The sequence below is a fragment of the Malurus melanocephalus genome, unplaced genomic scaffold (genome assembly GCF_030028575.1).
Source record: "Malurus melanocephalus ecotype Western Australia unplaced genomic scaffold, MMel_1.1 scaffold_7, whole genome shotgun sequence".
In the NCBI taxonomy this organism is placed as follows: Eukaryota; Metazoa; Chordata; class Aves; order Passeriformes; family Maluridae; genus Malurus; species Malurus melanocephalus.
The window spans coordinates 2369125-2389126 of NW_026623239.1; the positions used below are offsets into that span (position 1 = coordinate 2369125).

At 38.8% G+C, this 20002-nt stretch overlaps 1 protein-coding gene across 1 annotated transcript in view; it reads right to left on the bottom strand.

Moving 5' to 3' along the window:
* Nucleotides 1-20002, bottom strand: part of TRPM3 (transient receptor potential cation channel subfamily M member 3) — a 252210-nt gene that overhangs the window by 8533 nt on the left and 223675 nt on the right. Inside the window, exons 21-24 of the mRNA XM_057372497.1 lie at nt 15771-15945; nt 7046-7196; nt 6300-6499; nt 5403-5535 (exon numbers count right to left, since the gene is read on the bottom strand). Coding sequence (XP_057228480.1) covers nt 5403-5535; nt 6300-6499; nt 7046-7196; nt 15771-15945 — 659 coding nt within the window. The remainder of the gene's footprint in view (nt 1-5402; nt 5536-6299; nt 6500-7045; nt 7197-15770; nt 15946-20002) is intronic.

Consider the following 20002-nt stretch of genomic DNA (forward strand, 5'->3'; position numbering starts at 1 on the left):
GGTTTTTTTTTTTTTTTTTTTTTTTTTTTTTTTTTTAACAGGACAAGTGATTTGGAACTGAAAATGCCATAAACACTGCTATTGGCACAGAAGGAAAGATTTTAGCAAAGAATAAATATTGGACAGGATTAATTTCCTGTTACCTAATGCTCAGGACTTTTGCTGGTAAAACACTGAAGTCTGAGTAACTTGTGGGGATGAGCAACAGAGCCTTGCCTGCACAGGAGAGGAGAGGGCAGGGAGGACTGTGACTCGGCTCCCTACAGCAGGCTTTTCCTGTTGAAGTCTTTGAGTTTTGGGAGCACAAGCACAACAAATGAAATGTGCAGCAGTACCTATTGCTATCACCAAACTTCTGTAGATGAATGATCAAATAATCACTGTTAAGAAATGAAGGAATCTCATTCTACTCATTCTCATTTAGGCACCAGTGTGTTTCTACTTCTACCAACCTGTCCAACAAAGCTGATTATTGTTATAGCAAGCACAGGATGAAATTCCATAGTAAGAGTCGTTTATATGGGAGGCTGTTGAATTTTCACTCATGTTATTTCTTACCTAAACTGCTATTTTATAAAAGCAATTTTACTTTTGAAATATTTATCAGCCAATAATTGAGTCCTTCACCCCACATTCAAATTCTATAACAACCGCTCCAGATGATGAACAGATAAAACATTACCATTTTAGGGCTGTCAGCCATAAAGAAAAAATAGAGAAACCTGGAGTTTACTGGAGAATTACAGCTCAGATTAGATCCGAAAAAAAAACCCTTTCACTCCAGCAACAGTTTACCAAGTACTGGAATGAATTTATAGCRTTCTTTGGAGCTAACTGAATAATCTGGTTACGGTCTTGGTGTGTTGTTGTTGTTGTTGGTTTGCTTTTTCTTTCCTGCTTTGACAGCTGTATACGAGTGTGATAATTTTTGATAAAAGCGTGGCCAGATGGTATATGAGTAGGGCTGTCCATAATGAGATAAGTTTTGCATCCTGCATTCATGTGAAGGCCATGCAATGCTACTGAACACAAATAATGCATCCCAAGGAGAATCTAGAATAATACCTCACTGGTGCATGTTTGTGTATTTGTTCTGCCTTCCCTGAGTAAGATCCAGCAGCTCCTGCCAGTGGCACAGAGCGTCAGACAAGGCGAAGAGAGACTTGTGAGTTACGTGGTCTGCTGGTTGCTATGGAACTGATGACAAATGTGATTGCATTGGTAGTAGTGGAAAATTTATAGAGAAACGTAACAAGATAAGGACAGAGCAGCCTGGGTTTGGAAACCAGGGGTAACCAGAGACGTGCATAGATAACTAAAAAATACATATGTGCGTTCACACTTCATGAGCTCTGACTATATAATTTTATTCACAAAAGCTTGGAAGATGATGATCTCCTCCAGCCCCAAAGATTGCATATGGCTACTCCCAGAATGTTTAACAAATATTCGTTCTTTTAGTGATATTCTCTTGCATTAATTTGAAGTTTAGTTCTGTAATTACTCATCATAGACAACACCACMATGTTCTGGGAGTGAACCTATCACAAATATGATAAAATCACATCTCCCAAACACTGTGAACATAGGAGGATATGGTCTGGAGAAATACAGCCATAATCTGGTYCTTAAAATGTTTTAATAAGTGAATTTTGCTATTTACCCATATTCTGAGGAAAATATTCTTGCACTCAGTGAATAGACAGCCAGACTTGTATTTCCTTTAGGAACAGTTTTGAATTAAAACACTATTTAAAAAAAAGTATGCTCAAGTTTTACTTTGGATTTTTTTCTCCATATGTATTGAGGAGTGAGTATAAACCTTTTATCAAATCTCACAATATCCATGTATGATGCCTGCTTTGCACCTGTACTTTTCCTTCCAGCGAGATTTATTGAAAGTATTAGAAGGTGCCAAGCCATCCTAACAGAATGAGAAAAGAAGCTACATGTAAAAAGCATCAATATGTGCTGTTGAAGCCCAAAAATTTCTAATAGTGAAACATTATGCGGAAAGTATCAGTAATGATGTCAGAACTCAGAACCTGGAAAAGATTTTATATTACTTTATATTACTTTAATTATGGTTTGGGAGATGACGACTATTGTTGGCATTCATTTACTTTTATTTATTTTCAATCTTTGCACATCAACTTATCAATAATTTAATTAAAATTACTCTTTAATGGGACTAAGACACTCTTTCCAGGAGTAGATCTCTCAATYCAATGCTAGAATTAGGTTCACAACTCTCTCTGCGGACTTACRTCCACTTCTAAGGCATCATTCATATTTTAAAATCTTTTTCAACAGCCACAARGACCGTTGACATTAAAGTCACAGACAGCACTGAGCTTGTGACAAGTGATTGCGAATGGTTTTATTTAAATAAAACATGGACAGCTGTTCCCAAGGCTGTAACAGGGTCCTTTGCCTGACATCTTTTGGTAAAGCAGTGCTGATGCAAGCAGCCAGACAGTTTTCCCAGGTGCAGCGGTTTTTGCAGGCTAAGAAAGCTGGGTTGTCATGGCTGCATTCCCACTGGAGCCTAAAACCACTTAACTCTTTATGACCACAGAGAGATGCCACGAGAGTCGCAGACCTTCCCTGATGTCATTTTTCATGTGTGGGTGGAGCTGGTAGGGTCAGTCCCTTTCACCAACACAAAGCTATTTCTGCGCACTCCAGCCTGGCAGCTCTGAAATCAAGGTAATGGCTCTGTCATCATCCACACGGATGTTCTAAGTGTAATTGCACTGCAGATTATAAAGTGCTGTACTAATGGATACCACAGAGCACCAAAGATGACATCATAATGTCTGCACTAACCAGTTTATCTGCTTTTCAAATACTCTTATGATGTGACCCTGCTTGTTTGAAATCAGCAAGAGGCTTTGCATAGGTATGAAAGAGTTGAGACCTGTCCATAGGGACAAATGTTTCAGTGGCTTCATGCCAGATCAAGAAAACCAGTGCAGACTTTTTTGATCATATTACACACATCTCCATGCTGGATATAATACAGTGATGGAAAGGAAGATTATTCAGGAAAGGTTGTGATTCTCCTGCTGCAATGAGGTGGATTTGTCCAACTTTGCTTTCCTCACAGGTCTCCAGGAGATTCACCACGCATGCTTTGAAAAACACTTCAAGGGGAACACCTTTCAGCTTTGTACTGCTTTTTATTTTTCCACTTAGTCCATAACTTCCTTTGATACGTATCAGTAACCTGATGCTACTTCCACATGCTTGTGTGAGATCCTAGCTGGTGAGCTGCTGTAGCAGAGCATCTCAACCCCTACAGAGCGTATCTGTTTGTTAACCGATCACATAACTCGAGCAGGACAAGCTGTCTTGTCGTGAGTAATTTTGGCGCCGTGGGGTCAACACTGGTCTGGCATCTCCCAACTGCCAATAAAAATCTTACTGCTGAAGGCAGATCTGGCAAGATAAGCTGAATTTCTGACTGACAGCCACTCACTTTATGACTGTAAAAGGCACATAAAACCTTCACAAAACAGAAATCTTGTCTACATTTTCCTGGAAATGTGTGGAGTTTCTTTTGTGAGTAGGAGACTACTTTGTAGTTACTCCCCAGGGATTAAATGAAGGAATCGGTGTCCATTATGGTGATTTTGGTGGTAAGTTACACTCCTCTCCTAATCAATACTATTCTTTTTCGCTAGCTTTAATACAGGTACCATGATATAGTGCACTGTTTTATGCTGTAATCTACTAGCAGATTTTAGTTATATGCTGTGGAGTAGCTAATTCTGATTAAGATATTTCATCTGTTATCTTTTGTCTGTTTAAAAAGTCATTAATTTTAATATAAATCTATCTGATTTATCATCATGAGAACTTGCAGGACAAAGTGATTTCTTAAATTCAAACTGTTGCCAAAATCTGAGGCTAAGTAACTCTATAATGAAACACTTAAGTGCCAATCTGRATTTTATACATTGGAATGTTCCACAGGTTACAAAAAATAATTTTAGTGTTGTCATGGTTTAGGAATGATAGTCTCCAATTTAGAAACCATGCTGCCTGTTCCCATCCCCCATTCCAACTGGAAACACAAAAGGCAGCAATCACAGGTTGAGATAGGAGCAACTTACTGGAAACAGCAATGAGATAACAGCAACAAAATTAACAAAAAAAAAGTGGAAGAAGAAATTATTTACAGTGAAAAGGCTCTGACAATAAACAATACCAGACTGTTCCATCTGCCATGTTTTCTACACCAAAAGGAATCCCTCCTCCTCAGATGCAAGAGTCCCATTCCTCTGCCCCCAGCAATGACAGGAGGGGCTATCAAACAGCCTCAGGGTCCTGTGCATAACACCCTTTCAGTGACTGCAAAACCTAACCCTGTCCTGGCCAGAAACAAGACAAGTGTTTTAGATTTAAGAGCGGGCATTCAGTTTTTAAAATGTCTTACATACAATATTCAGATAGCCCTGATTCCTCAAGCATCTTTTAAGTATTCTTCAGACCTATTATGAGATAAGAACTGCATTCAGCTGGGATTTCATTGCTGAAAGCTCTATTAGAATATTTGGGCCTGRAAGTGGCCTCTGTACCCCACAGGGTCACTCTCTGGGCCACTTTTACAGAGCTGGGGCACACTAGTCTCCACATTAAACTATTGGCTAAGGTAAATGGATTTTTAAACAGCTGTTTCTCTGAGAGGSTCAGGTGCTTTTCTTCATCTGGGATTCATATTCATGAGCTTTATGCTGAAACAAGGTGCTTTAAGCTTTTCATTTTAAAAAAGAGATGAGGGCTCCTTTCTTATAAAACAGGGCCAGTACAGAATGAAAAGGCAGACTGTTAGGCATTCATTTTCAAGGACTTACAGCACTTGCATGGTGCAGGGGAGGACCCAGCTAGATTACTTCTTATTTATAGATCTTCAAACATATCTCTTCCTTCCTTGGCCACCAAAAGAAAAGCTATGCTCAGAGGTTTGAGCCTCCACCTATGATTTTCAGGTCAGTTCTATGGCCACTGGATTATCAAGAAAAAAAAGGTACTCAGCTGGACCACAGATCAATTCAGCAGTATCTTATTTTGAGGTATATGTAGTTCTTTCTCTTGTGTATTCTCCAGTCTCTAAATATCTTGTACTCAGGAACTTGATGTGCTCAATAGACTCTCTATGTATTTAGCAGTCCTGACTGGATTTCTCTTCTKTAAGCTCATCTAATCTTGTTTGAAYTCATGTAGCCTTTTAGCCAACATGGTCACCTTCTTTTAGACCTCACCAGCTTTCAAAAATTTGTTCTATTACACTACTTACCGAATGAAAGAAAGATTACCTATTTTCTGTTTATTTTGAACCTGGTATCATGCTAAACACATTTCCAGATCAACTTATGAGAACAAACAAAAAAGTGCACCTTTCTGAAGTGACACGGATTCTTTCATCATTGGAGGAGTTGAATCTGTCGTCCTTTTCTCTGAAATACTCTTCTATGCACTGCTCTTCAAAGTCATGGACCTTTTTCAATTCATCCTCAGTTATGAAAAGTTCTGTGGAAAAAAAAAGAGAAAGAGGAATTTGGCTAATATTTACATGTGGAACTAACTAAATTCTTATTTGTGAAATTATGGACTAGAGTGCACAAAAGCAAGCTTCACATTTACATGGCATTTTGATTTGAAAGCAGATAGATGCTGCTAATTACCAAATTAGTGGCTTTAGTTATATGTGGTTCTGGAGATACAAGCACTTAARCAGGCAAATGCTGAGCAAACATGAATGTATTTTTTTCCATCATGGTGATGGGACTTCATTTAAAGCATGTTGAGAAACTATTCCTCCAGTGAAAGTCAGAGTCAAGGAGAGAATGTGTATACAAAATKGCTTTTCACCATCTTTCAGCTTATCTAGGCAAAAAGTGTGCTCAGGGCATGAATGTGCTGTTTGCTCACAAAGTAGGAATTCTCTCTCTGTATTTTCAAAAATAAAGCTGGAGGGGTGACAGAGTGACAAGAATTCCAGCAATAACTGACCTCTAGTAACAGCAAAACCAAACACTTTGCTTTGAAGGAGCAAAGTGGGCAACAACTCCAAAAAAGTTCCAGAGAAACACAGCCTCCTTAACATTCCAAAGAAAATGAAGGGTTGGGAAAATCAGGTAAAGCTAACTCATTCAGGTAAGGTTTTTGCAAGTAATAGCTGTTATTTTGCTGGGAAGGTTATCAAGGTGCTGGACTTTGACGTCACGCATGYCAAACACTAGACATTGTGAAAGGCACTGGAAAGTCCCCTCTCTGAATTATCCAAGTCTTACTCAATCCGTAGTCCCTCTCATCCGGGTCACTCTCATGCTTCCTCCATCTGCAGCAGAGGTGTTGAAATATCATCGTCATGTGGCTAAAAATGATCAGAGGCGGTGGGAGAACAGGTCTTTCGTGGAATGTCATGATGAGCTGGTACCTTTGGAACTTCCACACTTGGTTCGATATAGATTTGACTTCGAAGAACGTGTTGCTAGAAGGCAAGAAGAGGAAAAAAACACCAGACTGAAAATGGTTTTGGGTACTCTGCTGAAGATGACGTGGCAGCATAATRACTACATACATTTCACTAATACTGGCAAATGTTCCCTTGTCACAAAAACAGGAAGCAGAACAAAAGAGTAAGTTTGTGCYTGGGTGAAACACAGTGGTAATCAGTCTTTTCCCAGTACCTAACRACTGTGTAGGTCTGTACTGTACAACCCCTGAGTCCTACCCCAACCCATCGAGACGGGAAAGTATTTTTACTCATTTTCCATATTCGGAGAGAATGATGCCATGGCTGAACATTTTTTTTTTGGCTTCTCTGTCCTGGTTCGCATTAGGTGTCCGTCCTTGGAAATGAGCACAATGTGAAACACTTGGCRTTTCTCTTGTTTCCTGGAGGCAAGCCTCTTTCCCTCTCCCCCTTACATCCTCAGAAAATGTCACTCAGCCAAAGCCTTCAGCTCAGCAGTCTCTGTAGGCTGTGAACAACGAGCATCCTCCCCAAGTCTGTGCTTTGCAATGTGTCACTCACTTGAAAACTGCAATGAGGAGATTCACCAACAGGATGTTTGCTACCAAGAGGTAACAGGCCATGATGGCAGGAACGATCCATGCTCCTGTCTTGCAGGGAGGTAGCTGGATTATTTTGCCATCTTCTCTGGTTTCATTTTGACCACAAGGTGCTGGGAACAAAATTTAAAAACAAAAAAAAAACAAAAAAAAAAAAAAGCAAAATGGGAATGAATCTTATTTTGTCAGTAACTTTTGCAGAAATACTTAAACATTTATAAAGGCCTGCCTGTCAAGGCAGTATCTTCCATTTAACAATGGCACTGACATTCCCCCTAAGAAGTTTATGCTTGCTATCACAGATTTTACAGGCTGTAGTTCTTGTTATTGTGCTTTATGTGGTATGGGTATCAAGATATTTCCTCCAGAAATTGCAGGAGACATGCCTGGTGTGAGTAAGCTGCCTGTTTGCATACAATACAAAATACCATAGTACTCTGGTGGTAATTAGTGGCTGTGCAAATGAAATTATTGAAATGTTTAATCCCACAAAAAAGCTTGCATATTATCTCTTTAATGGTGAAAACCTGATCTATTTAATTGATTGAAAGGGATGTGATAAATAAGGAAAAATAAGTCCATGAAAGTAAATTAAAGAGTAGACATTTATTGCTGTGCACTGCACTGTCTCAAGCCGCTCTAGGACATACTCATAATGACTTTCTGGTATTAGGACTCTTGACTGCAAGCCTAGAAACAGTGGGGGAGATTATCAAGTCTTTACTGTACCAGGTAAAGGGACATGTAKGCAGCAGAGACACCACCTGTTTCTTGTGCAAACACGTTGGAATCAAAATGTTCTCGGTATTAATTTTGTACAACCGTAGCAAGGGGACAGAAAACATGGTGAAMTAATTTTCCCTGCTTGTTTTTTAATATGCCTTCATGTGCAGTGATGGGTAATCTGCATTTGCAAGCAGGGTTCAGTTTATGTCTTTCTAGCCTCAGCCCTAGTGATTCTGTGTATCTCCATAATSAGCTCTTCAAGAAAATAAACAAAGCAGCAGCTTGCATACACAAACCACCTTAGTAAGTCTTGAACAGCACTACAGCTAGCTTCCCCTCATTGCCACCAAAAGGAAGTTTAAGTGAGGAATTTCCAAAGTGCTCAACACTGGCTCAGTTCCTACTGGTATCAATGGGGGTTCTCTACTGACTACATGGAAAACAAAGTTTGCTGATTCCACATGTAAAATTTCATTGCATGGCAACAAATCCCTRTTTTCAACCCTCAACCAACCATTGCACCTTCTCAAAAAAAGTCCTTTTGAGCTTGGTTCTTTTAGCTTGAAATTCAGCTGTGGTAGTACRTATGTGTGATCTTGGTACTTTGTTTTGGGCACTACACATAGACGCTAACTTATTACACAAACAAATATTGTAGGCATACGGGACACRTGACTTCATGACCTCTCAAAAAATATTCAACTCATGGAAAAAAAGAATTACAAAGTCAAACACAAGCAACACTACTTTTACCAGCAGCTCCATGGTGTCTGGACACACGGTGTCACCAGTCCTTCCTATTTACAAAAATGCATTTTATTATTGGAACAGGCCAAGAACATGCAATTCTTGATTTCTCAATAGCATCACTTTGCAGAACAGTTTAAGGCAGTGCCAATTTTCCACACAMCGAGCAGCAGTTTCATTTAGCCATTCCAAATGCCATCAGTGAGCTGCTGTGAGTGCAGGGCTCTGTGCCCTYAGCCTTCACCCAGCAGAGGCTGGACCATTCAATACTTCTTGCTATCAGCACTCAATGTGACACTTTACATCTCTGTTTGTGTGGAAACATTAACTTGCTCACATATTGAGTCAGACCAATAAACGCCAACAAAACACAGTACCAAAACCCAACATGATTTCACCGGTGATGAAATAATGACTGTTACCAGCTGATTAAACCAGTTGTCCTTTTTATGCTGAAAACAGAGGAAATAATACCTTTTCAAGTAATGAGAAAATTTTGAACAGCATTTTTCAAACCTTAGATTAATGAGATCAAAAACTCAGCTCCAAGTCTGGTTACAATTCTATTATTCATTCCCCCCCCCCCCCCCCTTAAAGACCATGGAATTTAACCTGGAAAAAAAAAAATCAGCTAAAAAATATTTATCCAGCTCAACTTGCTTACAACAGAGCAATCCCTGTTGGTTTATGCCACCCAGTGACGGCCAAATTGAATTTCCTATGCAGACATRTTCCCACAGGCTGTTTATTACACCCATTGTGGTTCAGCTTGTCCTGAAGCTATGCAGAAGTTTTTCTTTTTCACATTCTACTGTGGGTACAATTTTTAAATAACACGGAAATACTAATTTCTTGCCTTACTTTATGGAGAACTAAGCCACCACTTAATTGTCACATCTTCAGCTGCATAAGAAAAAATACAGAATACATAATTCTACTGAAATGCTTCACTGAGGCCAATTCTCTTGGTATGACACTATGCCAATCCCAGGTAACAGAGACAAAACCACTCTGATATGTACAGGCCATTGGATAAAGTTCAGACTTCATATCCTGAACTTAGGCTTTAGAAAATAGTAAATGTCTGGAGTTTTAATTTCAATTACATGCATTAACTTCACTCAGCTTTCAAACATTGCATCCTGACACCTATAGAAGCACACACCTTTTGAATCTCTTGTTCCCTTTAAATCTCCTTTTATGCTAATTTTTCCATCCTGACTCCACTTAAAGTTACCTGCTACATACCTAACCCTTCCTCCTTCCAGGCCAGATGCAAAGCAAACAACAGTGACTCGGGTCTCTGTGGGTTTCAGGCCTAAAGCAGAGGCAGAGCTCAGGAAGAATCAGTTTCCCTGCTGTAATTGCTGTCATGACATGGGCACTGCTCACTTTTGCCACACATTGGGTGGAGAGCTTGGCAAAGGATGCTCAGGAGAATCTGTGTCATGACTCCTCCCCAGCTGCGCCCATCAAAGCAGGTGTGGGAATAATGAAAAGACAAAAGTGCTTGATTGAACAGCTCTGTCACTGAATTGCTTTCTGCCTTTGATGAAACTTCTCAYATAAAAATGGATACCACTTCTACAATACAGCCTGATTTGTTTGAAATCAAAAGAAATTGAGGAATGTTTTCCTGTGTTCACAATTCTAAGTAACATGGAAACAAGTAAGTGCAAGCAAATAACAAAGAAAATTTAAAAAAAAAAAAAAAATCCCTCCCCCCCATTGAAGTCTGGTTATTTTTAATGCACTTTTTAATGCACTTGTTTATGAGTATATAGGCACCTTCTAATTTTGACCTGCAATGAACCCAAAAGATATGAAAGTGTTCTAAAATGTTTGATTCAAATGTCAAAGCAATTTTACCAGCTTACCAGGATGGTAAGTGTGAAAAAAATACAAAACCTAAAGTGACCTTCCTGGAGTTGTTCACTCCTTCAGTGATGGAGCAAACATGAAAATCTGTGAACTCCAAATTTCATGTAATTGCTCTGTTCATCAGTGGAAACATCCAGGGAGTTGAACAGTGTCTCATTACTTCAAAAATCTTTCTTTAACTACAGCATCCTGACCTTACATGCTGTTTCTTACCCTAGGCCACATTAAAAGTGATTTTGAAAAGGCTCTTCAATCTGCTGGCATTTTAATAATTTGTAGTAAATTCCTGTATTTTTCTTGTTCACTCTGGTGCTTTCTTCCTCCTCCTACTCTCCTTCTCTCCCCATAAAAAACAGCCAAACAAATAGAATCCAAACTAACATCAGGAGTATAGAAAGGCGAATTCTGCTGCAACCCAGCCCACAGAGACTTTCAAAATGGTTTGTGGTCTGTGCAAAAATCTTATCACCTTCATCTAACAATGTTAAAAATATTGCCATAGGTATGATTTATTCTATTTTGTGCAAAGCTGCTCTGTTTGTTCTAATTTCAGAATGGTCCATGCAAATGACAGGTCTCATAGGAAGCTCCTATCGAGTCATGAAAAGCATGTAACCTGTAAGATCACAAAAAGTTTAGCATATAATTTTCCTTTATAATAAAAAATTGAAAAGAATTACAAAAAATAAACAAACCTAACAGATTATAGAAATGTAAACAATTTTTAAAAAGTTTTTCATAGTAATTATACTTGTCTCTGAAGTTCATCAAATAGTTAAAACCTGTGTAWAATTGTCTCTCATCTTCTGAAACAACTGTGTTCTGGTTTCTTGATATTCTTCCAATACACRTGAAAGAGAAGGAGGCCCCACCTTTTTCTCTTGAACTAGGTAGGTTTTTCCAAAAAAGAAGCAGACACAAGAAACAAACACAACTCAGACTGATCTTCAGATACCAGATGGCACGTGAAGTATTGTTAGCTGCAAAGAAAATCCAGATGGAAATCCGACACGTGAGACACCAAGAAAATCTGATAAACTTCCCAAACTGAAAAGCCCAAAGCCACATTGGCCAAAAGCAGGTTCAGTTGCTTTGTCTCCTGAATACAGGAGCTCTGATGTTAATTTTGTACAGATGACACCTTTTCCCAAGTTGCCATTTATTTCCACTCCCTATGTTGTTTTTTTACCAAGCAAACTCACCTTTCCTCTTCAGTATTCCTTATATCCTTCTGCATGCATAGTATTCTGGAGGGGTGGATAGTTTTATCAGGTGAAAAAAAAAATGCTTTGCATGGAAGAACTGTGTTATGAATTTTTCTGGCTAAAACTGGCAGCAGTAGCACCAATGGGAGGTGAACTGAGGGAGAGATTTTACAGTGTTTATGGGAAATCCACTTCTGGAAGGCATTCACTAATGTCACATGGCTGGCTGCTGCCCCATGGATCCCAGTGGAGAGCACAAGGCTCAGACAGATTAGGAAAAACAGCCAAAAAGCGAGACAGTTGCACATGCCATCACCAGCTCCCTGATTCAGATCCTCCTTCCTCCCCCAGCTATCAGTGGATAATAATATACCTTTACTTAACTACATAATTGATATCAGTCTAATTTTTTTTAATTTATCAAGCGGTTATTATTATTCTTTTCCTGAAATATATCAATTTTTCATTCCCTGACATTTAAATAATTCATAAATTTGATTAGCTTACTGCCTGCTTTCAATTCTCCAGTCTAAGCCTTTGTCTGAATCCCAAGAGTTGCTAACTGGGATTTTCTAGACCCAAGTCAAAACTCCATAGCCCAAGGTTGTTCCAGTTATTACTGTTGTTTCACTCAGACTGATATTTTGACTGGCTGCACTTTTCCATGAAGTAGCTTGACTATTCCTTCCTTTCGTACTACCGAAGGCTGTTTCATGCAATTGCTAAAACTTCCAGAGTAGACAAGAAGGTGTGTGTAACCTTCTGTCAGTGCCAGACCAGTTAAAAAGGGTTAGCAGAACAGCTGGATATAGCTGTGGGAAAAACACAGTCTCATAAATTGCAATTGCTCCTCCTCTGTTTATAGATCATACTCTACTCATTTCCTGCTCAAAGACCAGGAGGAAAACCATTATGATGGCACTGTGAAAGTGAGGACTGTCTTTTCTAGCTCCCCATTCTCCAAGCCCACGTGGAGCTGGAATGAAAGGGTGACAGGAACTCAGGACACCTCCACTGATAGCAGCAGTCACTCTTCCTTGTGTCCCTGTTTGMGGTTGCTCCCCAGCACCATTTTAGGTATATTCAGAGGTTCTTACTTCTCACAAGTTTCATCCAAGAATTACTTAAGCTGGCCAGTCTCATTCTACATCTTTTTATATGAAGCACCAGCTTAACATGACAAGACTTTTAGAAAGYGGTGGTCATGTTGTGAATTATCAATCTGAGAGGAACTACCTAGAGACGGGTTTTGCTAGTTTTGTCAAATTTACCTGAAAACTTCAACAGAGAGCTAAAAGATTTATTCCCTTTTTCCCCTCCTTTACAACTGAATAATGTGTTCACATTCCCAAAAGTGAGGATATAATCTGTCCTCACTTTTGAGYTGAAGATGAGATCCCATGTCAACAGGACACTGCCACATGTTTTTCATTTAAAAAATAGTACGAATAAAGAAATCATGGGTAAAAAACATGAATATATAAGCGCATGTTCTAAAACATGACATGCGCTGTTTTAGAGCAAAGCATTTGCTAGTCTGTTGAAATAGAAATAGAGTAGACCCACTGGATGAACAGGCTGCCAGCTGATGAGGTGGATCCAGACACTGCATGTGGTCAGCCTTAATGGCATGCTTCACAAACAAAAGCAAAAAAAAAAAAAAAATCAAATAGGTAATATTTAAAAAAAAAAGTAAATCAGAATGTTTGAGTAGCACAGTTTTTGTGCATTTCTCAGATATCAGGATAATTTCCAGGAGAGTGGCTCAAATCAATATGCCTTTCCATGATCAGAACTTTTGCTGAAACCCAAACTTGCTAATAATGTATCAATATAACACCAAAATATAAACAAAATCACAAAGCAAGCCTTTTGTTTTGTTAAAATAACACTGATTGAAAAGGAATGCGTTCTAAGCCTAAAGTTAAATTCTGGTTTAGATGAAGCAGAACAATTTCAAAATATGCTTACCTTATTTGAGAAAGTACAAACACTGTAGCACTCTAACATGAGCACAGTGGCTGATTTAGCTTAGAACAACATGAAAAATACAAATAACAGCAAATGTTCAAATAGTGAAAAAATGTGTATATACTAGTAAAACCTTCTGGGTATCCATTGGATCATAACATCATCACCARCCACTGCTCGTGCTCCCAGTCTAATCCACAGATAACACTTCTGACAAAACTGAGCTCRGACAAACATGACATACGGAACATATATTGTGCTGAAAGAGTGGCAGATACTAATTCCCTGCATCACCTGCCTCTCAGGAAGGAGGAAGTAGGTGCTGCTTTTCATTTTTACTTTATTGCTTTTGCTGCAACTCTGAGTTTCCTTGACACAGGCAGAAAAACAATATGTCTGTATTTAAAGCTGGAGTTGAAGCCACCATGAATTTTGCTTTCTCTAAGCTTCAGAAGTAATTACTCTGCATCTTTTTTGCATGTTTAAAATGACACACAAGAGTATTCTCAAATCCTCAAGTGAGGGTGTGCAACCTGCCACCTTGTTTTCATATGTAAATACCATCCTTCATTCTCAGGTTTACAGCTTCTAAACTGTGATCAGCCTGTCATTTAAAAAAAACAAAAAAACCAGGAACACTTTATTCAGCCAATTGCCACATTTGTTACACTATGGCAGTTACTTAGTACAAAATCAATAAATGGCCACTTTTAGAGGGACAGACAGAATTCTGCTTGTAGAAGAAAGCCATAGTTTAATAATGTAAACCTTTATCCCTCCACTATGCTTTCTGAACAAGACAAAGTTTTATATCCCCAAYTATGATGCCTTTGGAATTAATGGATTTTTTAAAATAAAAGGGAAAATTATAAAAATAAGGGAATGGGATAAAAATGAAATATAGCGAAAAGTTTTGGCATCATTGGTATTTGTTTATGTCCTTGTAAGCCGTGATGCTTCTGAAAACCAAGTGGGGAAATAAAGATAAAAAGGGAGGTTTCAWCTGAATCCACAATAATGATTCTGTGCTAGCCAGGAAGAAGAAATGAACGTGAAAGTGCTGAAATATCTGCCGTGGGATACATATGCATCTATCTGTCTGAAATTATATTAAATTGGGGGCATTACTGGTGATATAGATACATTTACTACTTATAACTAGCTCAGAAAAAAAATCAACGTCTTTTTTTTTTATTCAAACTCTGTCAATACTGAACAAGCAACAAACAAATTTTAAACATAGTGCCCTTTCCTAAGATTGTACATAGAATAAAACAAAATATCCTATACAGAACTTTAACGTAAGCCATCTGCCACTGGAAAAGGTACTAACTTCCAAATGCTGCCAAGACTTAGACATAGTTCGGAGGAATGAATGATGAACATCAGTTTTTGGTCATCTATTGATCATTTCTCATGACCAGCTCTCATTTGGTGGTCATGCAATGAGTGCCACCAGACGTTTTAATTTAAACAGAAATCCAGCATTTCTCTGATCACCTACCCCATGAATCCTGAGTATATAATAAATTTACCATTGGCTCTTTTCCTGTTTGCATTGGTGTGAGTAGTCGTGCCTTGTTATAATAAATGCAGCAATATTCTAATAATGGATCTAGTGTCTCCTAGGAATTGTATTAGAGGGTTTAGCTCAAAGGTGTYATTGAGTAGGTAGCAGAGAAGGGAAACCACTTCAGATTAGATCCTCATGAATACARGACCTGAAAAGTCTCACCCTCAATTATTGGACATGATGCTCAACATAAGGTTAGGTAATAAGTATGTAAATCTAAAATTAAACCAAGGGATGAGGAATACCACCTTGTGTTCCAGGTAYACCTCCAAAGTCATGTTGGATACCTGGAACTGGATTCCTCTCACCAAGCTGGTAAAAAGGACTAATTTATAACATTCTTTTTTTGAAAAATAATTTAGYATTAAAGATTTCCAGTTAAACAATTGCAAAGTGATACCAGAAGCATGTTCTGAAACTGACACCCCAATATTAGCTGACAACATATTTTTGCAACCATTCTCTTTGTTGAAGCAGTTCCTCTATCCGGAGCCATTTATTGAGCAAACACACATGATCTAATAGGGTATCTGATCAAAGTTGGATACCTGACTTTGGAGTATGAGAATTATAAACTTGCTTACGGTCTATCTGGTCTGCAAACACTTCCCCATAGATCATCCAATAAGGCATGTAAAATATGTTTTTCGCCAGCTTCCACGAAGGCTCCTCATTGGGGAAGAGAATTGCCTGTCTTGCCACACCAAAGCTCATCAGAACCACCAACATGATGATGACAAAGTACATCATGTCTATCATCTGAATGWAATGACAGGAAAAGGGAGAGAAAGAGAGAGAGAAAGGACAAGAATCAGAGGAACTTATTTGTCAATATTCCTATTATTATGTGCTGTAAAAAAAAAGTCTGTGAATCCTAGAAACAGAATTCTCAAAAACAAGTTCTGAAAAGCTATCCTCTTTTACACATAAAAATTCTTTTTTTTCAAAGAAGTGAAGTGATAGTACTGTGTCCTTGGTTTTACCCAGTGTTGCTTTTAAGAACAATTCAAATGTTATGAATAGGCTTGAAAATACAAGGTACCATCTGCTCACACCAGTTGCCTCAACAAGCATATAGGTTCACTGGAATCAGCAGCCTGGTCTGGGCAAGGGTCGTGAGATGATGTATTGTTTATAGGCACCAAGTGGTGACTACTGACATGGATAATTTTATTCACTGGAAGTCATTGTCTTGGAGCAAAGGGAGCTGCAACTAACATAAGGAGGAACGGGTGGCAGAGCAGGAACATAAGGGACACCACRGTGGCAACCAGTGAGAAAGGAAAGCTGAAGAAGATTCTGGCTGGGCTAAAAATCTGCTTGGTGGGGAAACCTGACAAATAAAATATTAAAAAAAGATCCAATCAGATAACAGACAGTGAATTCTGTTCTTCTTCACTGTTGAGGGCTTCATTAGCATATGCCCAAGGTTAACTAGCGCTTGCAAACAGCACCCACCCATTTAAAATGTTTCTGAACAAGGTGGGACAGCAGTCCTACAAGCTGCTGAATATTGACTGAAGATTATAAGAAGCAGTGTTCCAGAGAAGAACTTCCAGGGAGCAGAACAATGGGCATCAGGCAGGCACAGCAGAGATGCTTTAAAATCCAAAGTGTGAAAAAATTTGGGAGTCCTGTAAAGTCCCTGGTAAGATCTCTTCAAAACTTTTACTTACTTGCCAGGTCTTCAGATTGGTTACAATTGAGCTGTTTTCCTCAGTTCTGGACATAACTTTTGTCTCTAGCCAAAACTCAACTTAAAAATCCTCTAAACCTTATGAGTTTTATTCCCTCCCATGTCTGGGTATTTTCTGGCTCAGCTGAATTCAGCCTTCCTTACAAGAGAGGCATGAAACCAGCCTGMACCTGAGCTGGTGGCCTCATGGCTCCGTAGGGGACCTGCTGCAGCCCAAGGGCACGCTGCTCATGRCAAGAGCTGCTGGTAGAGGGACCTACTTGCAGCAGATGGATCTGGCACTGCTGCAGGGGTTCTTCTATTTTAAAGCAACCTGAGGTCAAAGCAACCCTGGGAAAAGAGTGTTACAGGGAAGCAAAGAGAAAGAGGTATGCTCATGTTTAGAGAGAGAGGCTGGAGGGGAAAGGCAGCAGCAGAGCAGGGGTCAGATGAGAGAGAATCAGGAAGATGGACAGAAGGAGCTGAAGACAAGTGAGAAAACAGCAGGAGAAAACAAAAACCTTGAAGTCCATAAAAAATGCAGGAAAGAAAGAAAAAAGCCTTGGGGACATGAGAGAGGAAAAGAAATGCTTTAAATAATTAAAACCCAGTGAAGCCAATCATCAGCATTCCTATTTAATTCAGGGCATTAATTTCTCAAGAAAATATTCCTTCAAGAAGAGGAAYTCCATTGTACTTCAGAAAGCATCCTAAAACAGGAAAGCTTTTAATGAACAAACCTGGAGGTGAAACCTGATTCCTCCTTTGTCTGGTCAAACTTTGTTTCAGAACACAATATATAACATGATATGATGTAATGTAATATCTGTTTTAAAATGTCATGCAAATGAGCAAACTTAATGAGTATTTTGTGGCAATTTAAGAGGATGCCTTAAATGTTTCAAGCATTTTTGATCAGGAATCCCACGGGTTTGACCTCATGTTGAAAGAAATTAAATTTTCAGTGCTGTTCTCTATTCAAGATGCATATTAGCTTTTCCCTCCTTCAGCTGGATATCTTCTAAACTGTCAGTATCTTGTCTGAAATACAGTGAAATACATGGGCAAGTTTCCACTGACTTTAATGAGCATTCTATCAGGTCCTTTAGCCTGTGGTTTCAAATTACAATTGCTATATTTTAACAAAGCAATGGCCATTTCAATCATTCTGATGAACTCATCAGTTACCTGTTCAAAGAAGTGATAAACCACAATTTTTTGGGGTGCAATTTTACAAAGAAGTTGGCTCTATTTCTACTTCTGTATTTGAAAAAAGACCAAGAAAATGCAGATATTTCCGCACATTAAAGGAACTGATATACCTCTGACTCTCTTGACACTCCAAAGTGATTTCATTTCATTCCTGAATAGAAGGGAATCAAATCTATCACTGTGCAGAGATCAGAAAAGCACAAGCATATTCTGTTACTGATCAGTAGATAATAATAACCTTGGCCATTCAGTTTCCTCCTTGTATCTTCATCTTTGTTTTAGCCTATTGCTTTTAAACCAGATCAACCCCATTCCCACTGCTTGTTTAATTTCACTTGCATATTTGTTCAGAGTGGCCAGAGGTAAAACTTACTACAGCTATTTTGTTGACTGCAGTGTAGAGGCAGGTGAAGAGAAAATTTCTCAACATTGGGAAGAGAGAAAAAGTCATCCTTTTCCTCCTGAGTCTGAAATTTACAACARAAGATCAAGAAGAGAGTCTCAGGCATTAAAAATGGTCTGTTGAGGATCTCAGCAGCTCTGATGTGCTTACTCTGTAGAAACACTAATAACCAGCTTGATGTTCCTCATAGTGCTGAGTTGAACTTTCAACACCATTTCGAAGACAGAATGCAAGGAGGTAGATGGACATGTGATTTAAACAAAAATACACAAGAAAGCCCATGGAGCAGCCTGGAGCAAGCAGGTGCAGCTCCCAGGGAGTGCATGAGCAGGATATTGCACAAAAGAGTGAGCTGGTCAGAAAACTGATGAGAGAGGCTGATCTGTGTGACTCAAACTGGTTGTGCACTGCATATGTGGSCAAAGGGGATGTCTCAGAGTTGCTGAAAGTGCATGGAAAGTCACACAAACTATTAAAACCACGGTAACAGGAAGGCACAAAATAGAAGAATTTGCCTCCTTTAAGAGTTTCCCAGAGCTTTATAACAATTTGGTAGCTAAATTCAACACCCTTCACTGCAGGTGCTGAGCCTACAGAGATTTTCCTGCATTTGTTTTCCACAKAAAGTGGAGTTGGATTTGTTGTACACATGTGAAAGTGACAAAGGAATGAAAATTCTRTTAATTTCAACCACTTCCTTTGTGTATTGACCCTAGAGGCTTTCTTGAAGGAAGGACACTTCAAAATCCTTTTTGCACAATGTACCAACTCAGCAATCACTTTTTAAAATATTTTCCCTCCATCTCTTTCTCCCTCTTTCCTTTTTTTTTTTTTTTTTTTTTTTCACTAATCTGTTCTTTCTTTGTCAAACCCACTCCTGTGGGCTTGCAGTTGTAAACTTGTGAGTTGAGGGGATAAGACAATGGTTCTCTGTTTACCTTTTGGGTAGGGAGTGTAAGTGTAACAGGACGTATGTTTTACTTTTCAGTTTTACACTTGCTCACTGAGCTTGCTGTGACTAATGTAATATCACAGAGATATTGTAGTCCATGCACTCATAAATGTCCCCTCTTYTTAAGATGGTGAGGATGGCTAAATCTTTTCTTTAAGGACCATTGTAGGACAAATAAGACAGCCTGTTTGTACTTCTTTGTCCACACAGCAATCAGACAGCAGTAGTATTCCATTTAGAAGAGTTAATATTCAGTTTACTTTCTTTAAATGAAAGCCAGCTTCAAGGGATTTTATTCTCTTTAGAAAACCCCAAATCTTAAACTCAAAAATGCATGAAACACATGATATACACAACAAAAGTAGGATAACTGCATGTGAAACTTGACTACATGTATCAGCTACATGTGCAGGTATCCAAGTATCAGGGATGTGTGCATGTGCATCTKTAAACTCAGCCATTTTCTTTCAAAYGAGCAAAATGCCGCTTAACTGCAACATTTCTATTGAAATATAAAAACTAAMATTCAAAATGTCAAAAGTTATGCAGGTGGAAGTAAATGTCTCTTGATTCC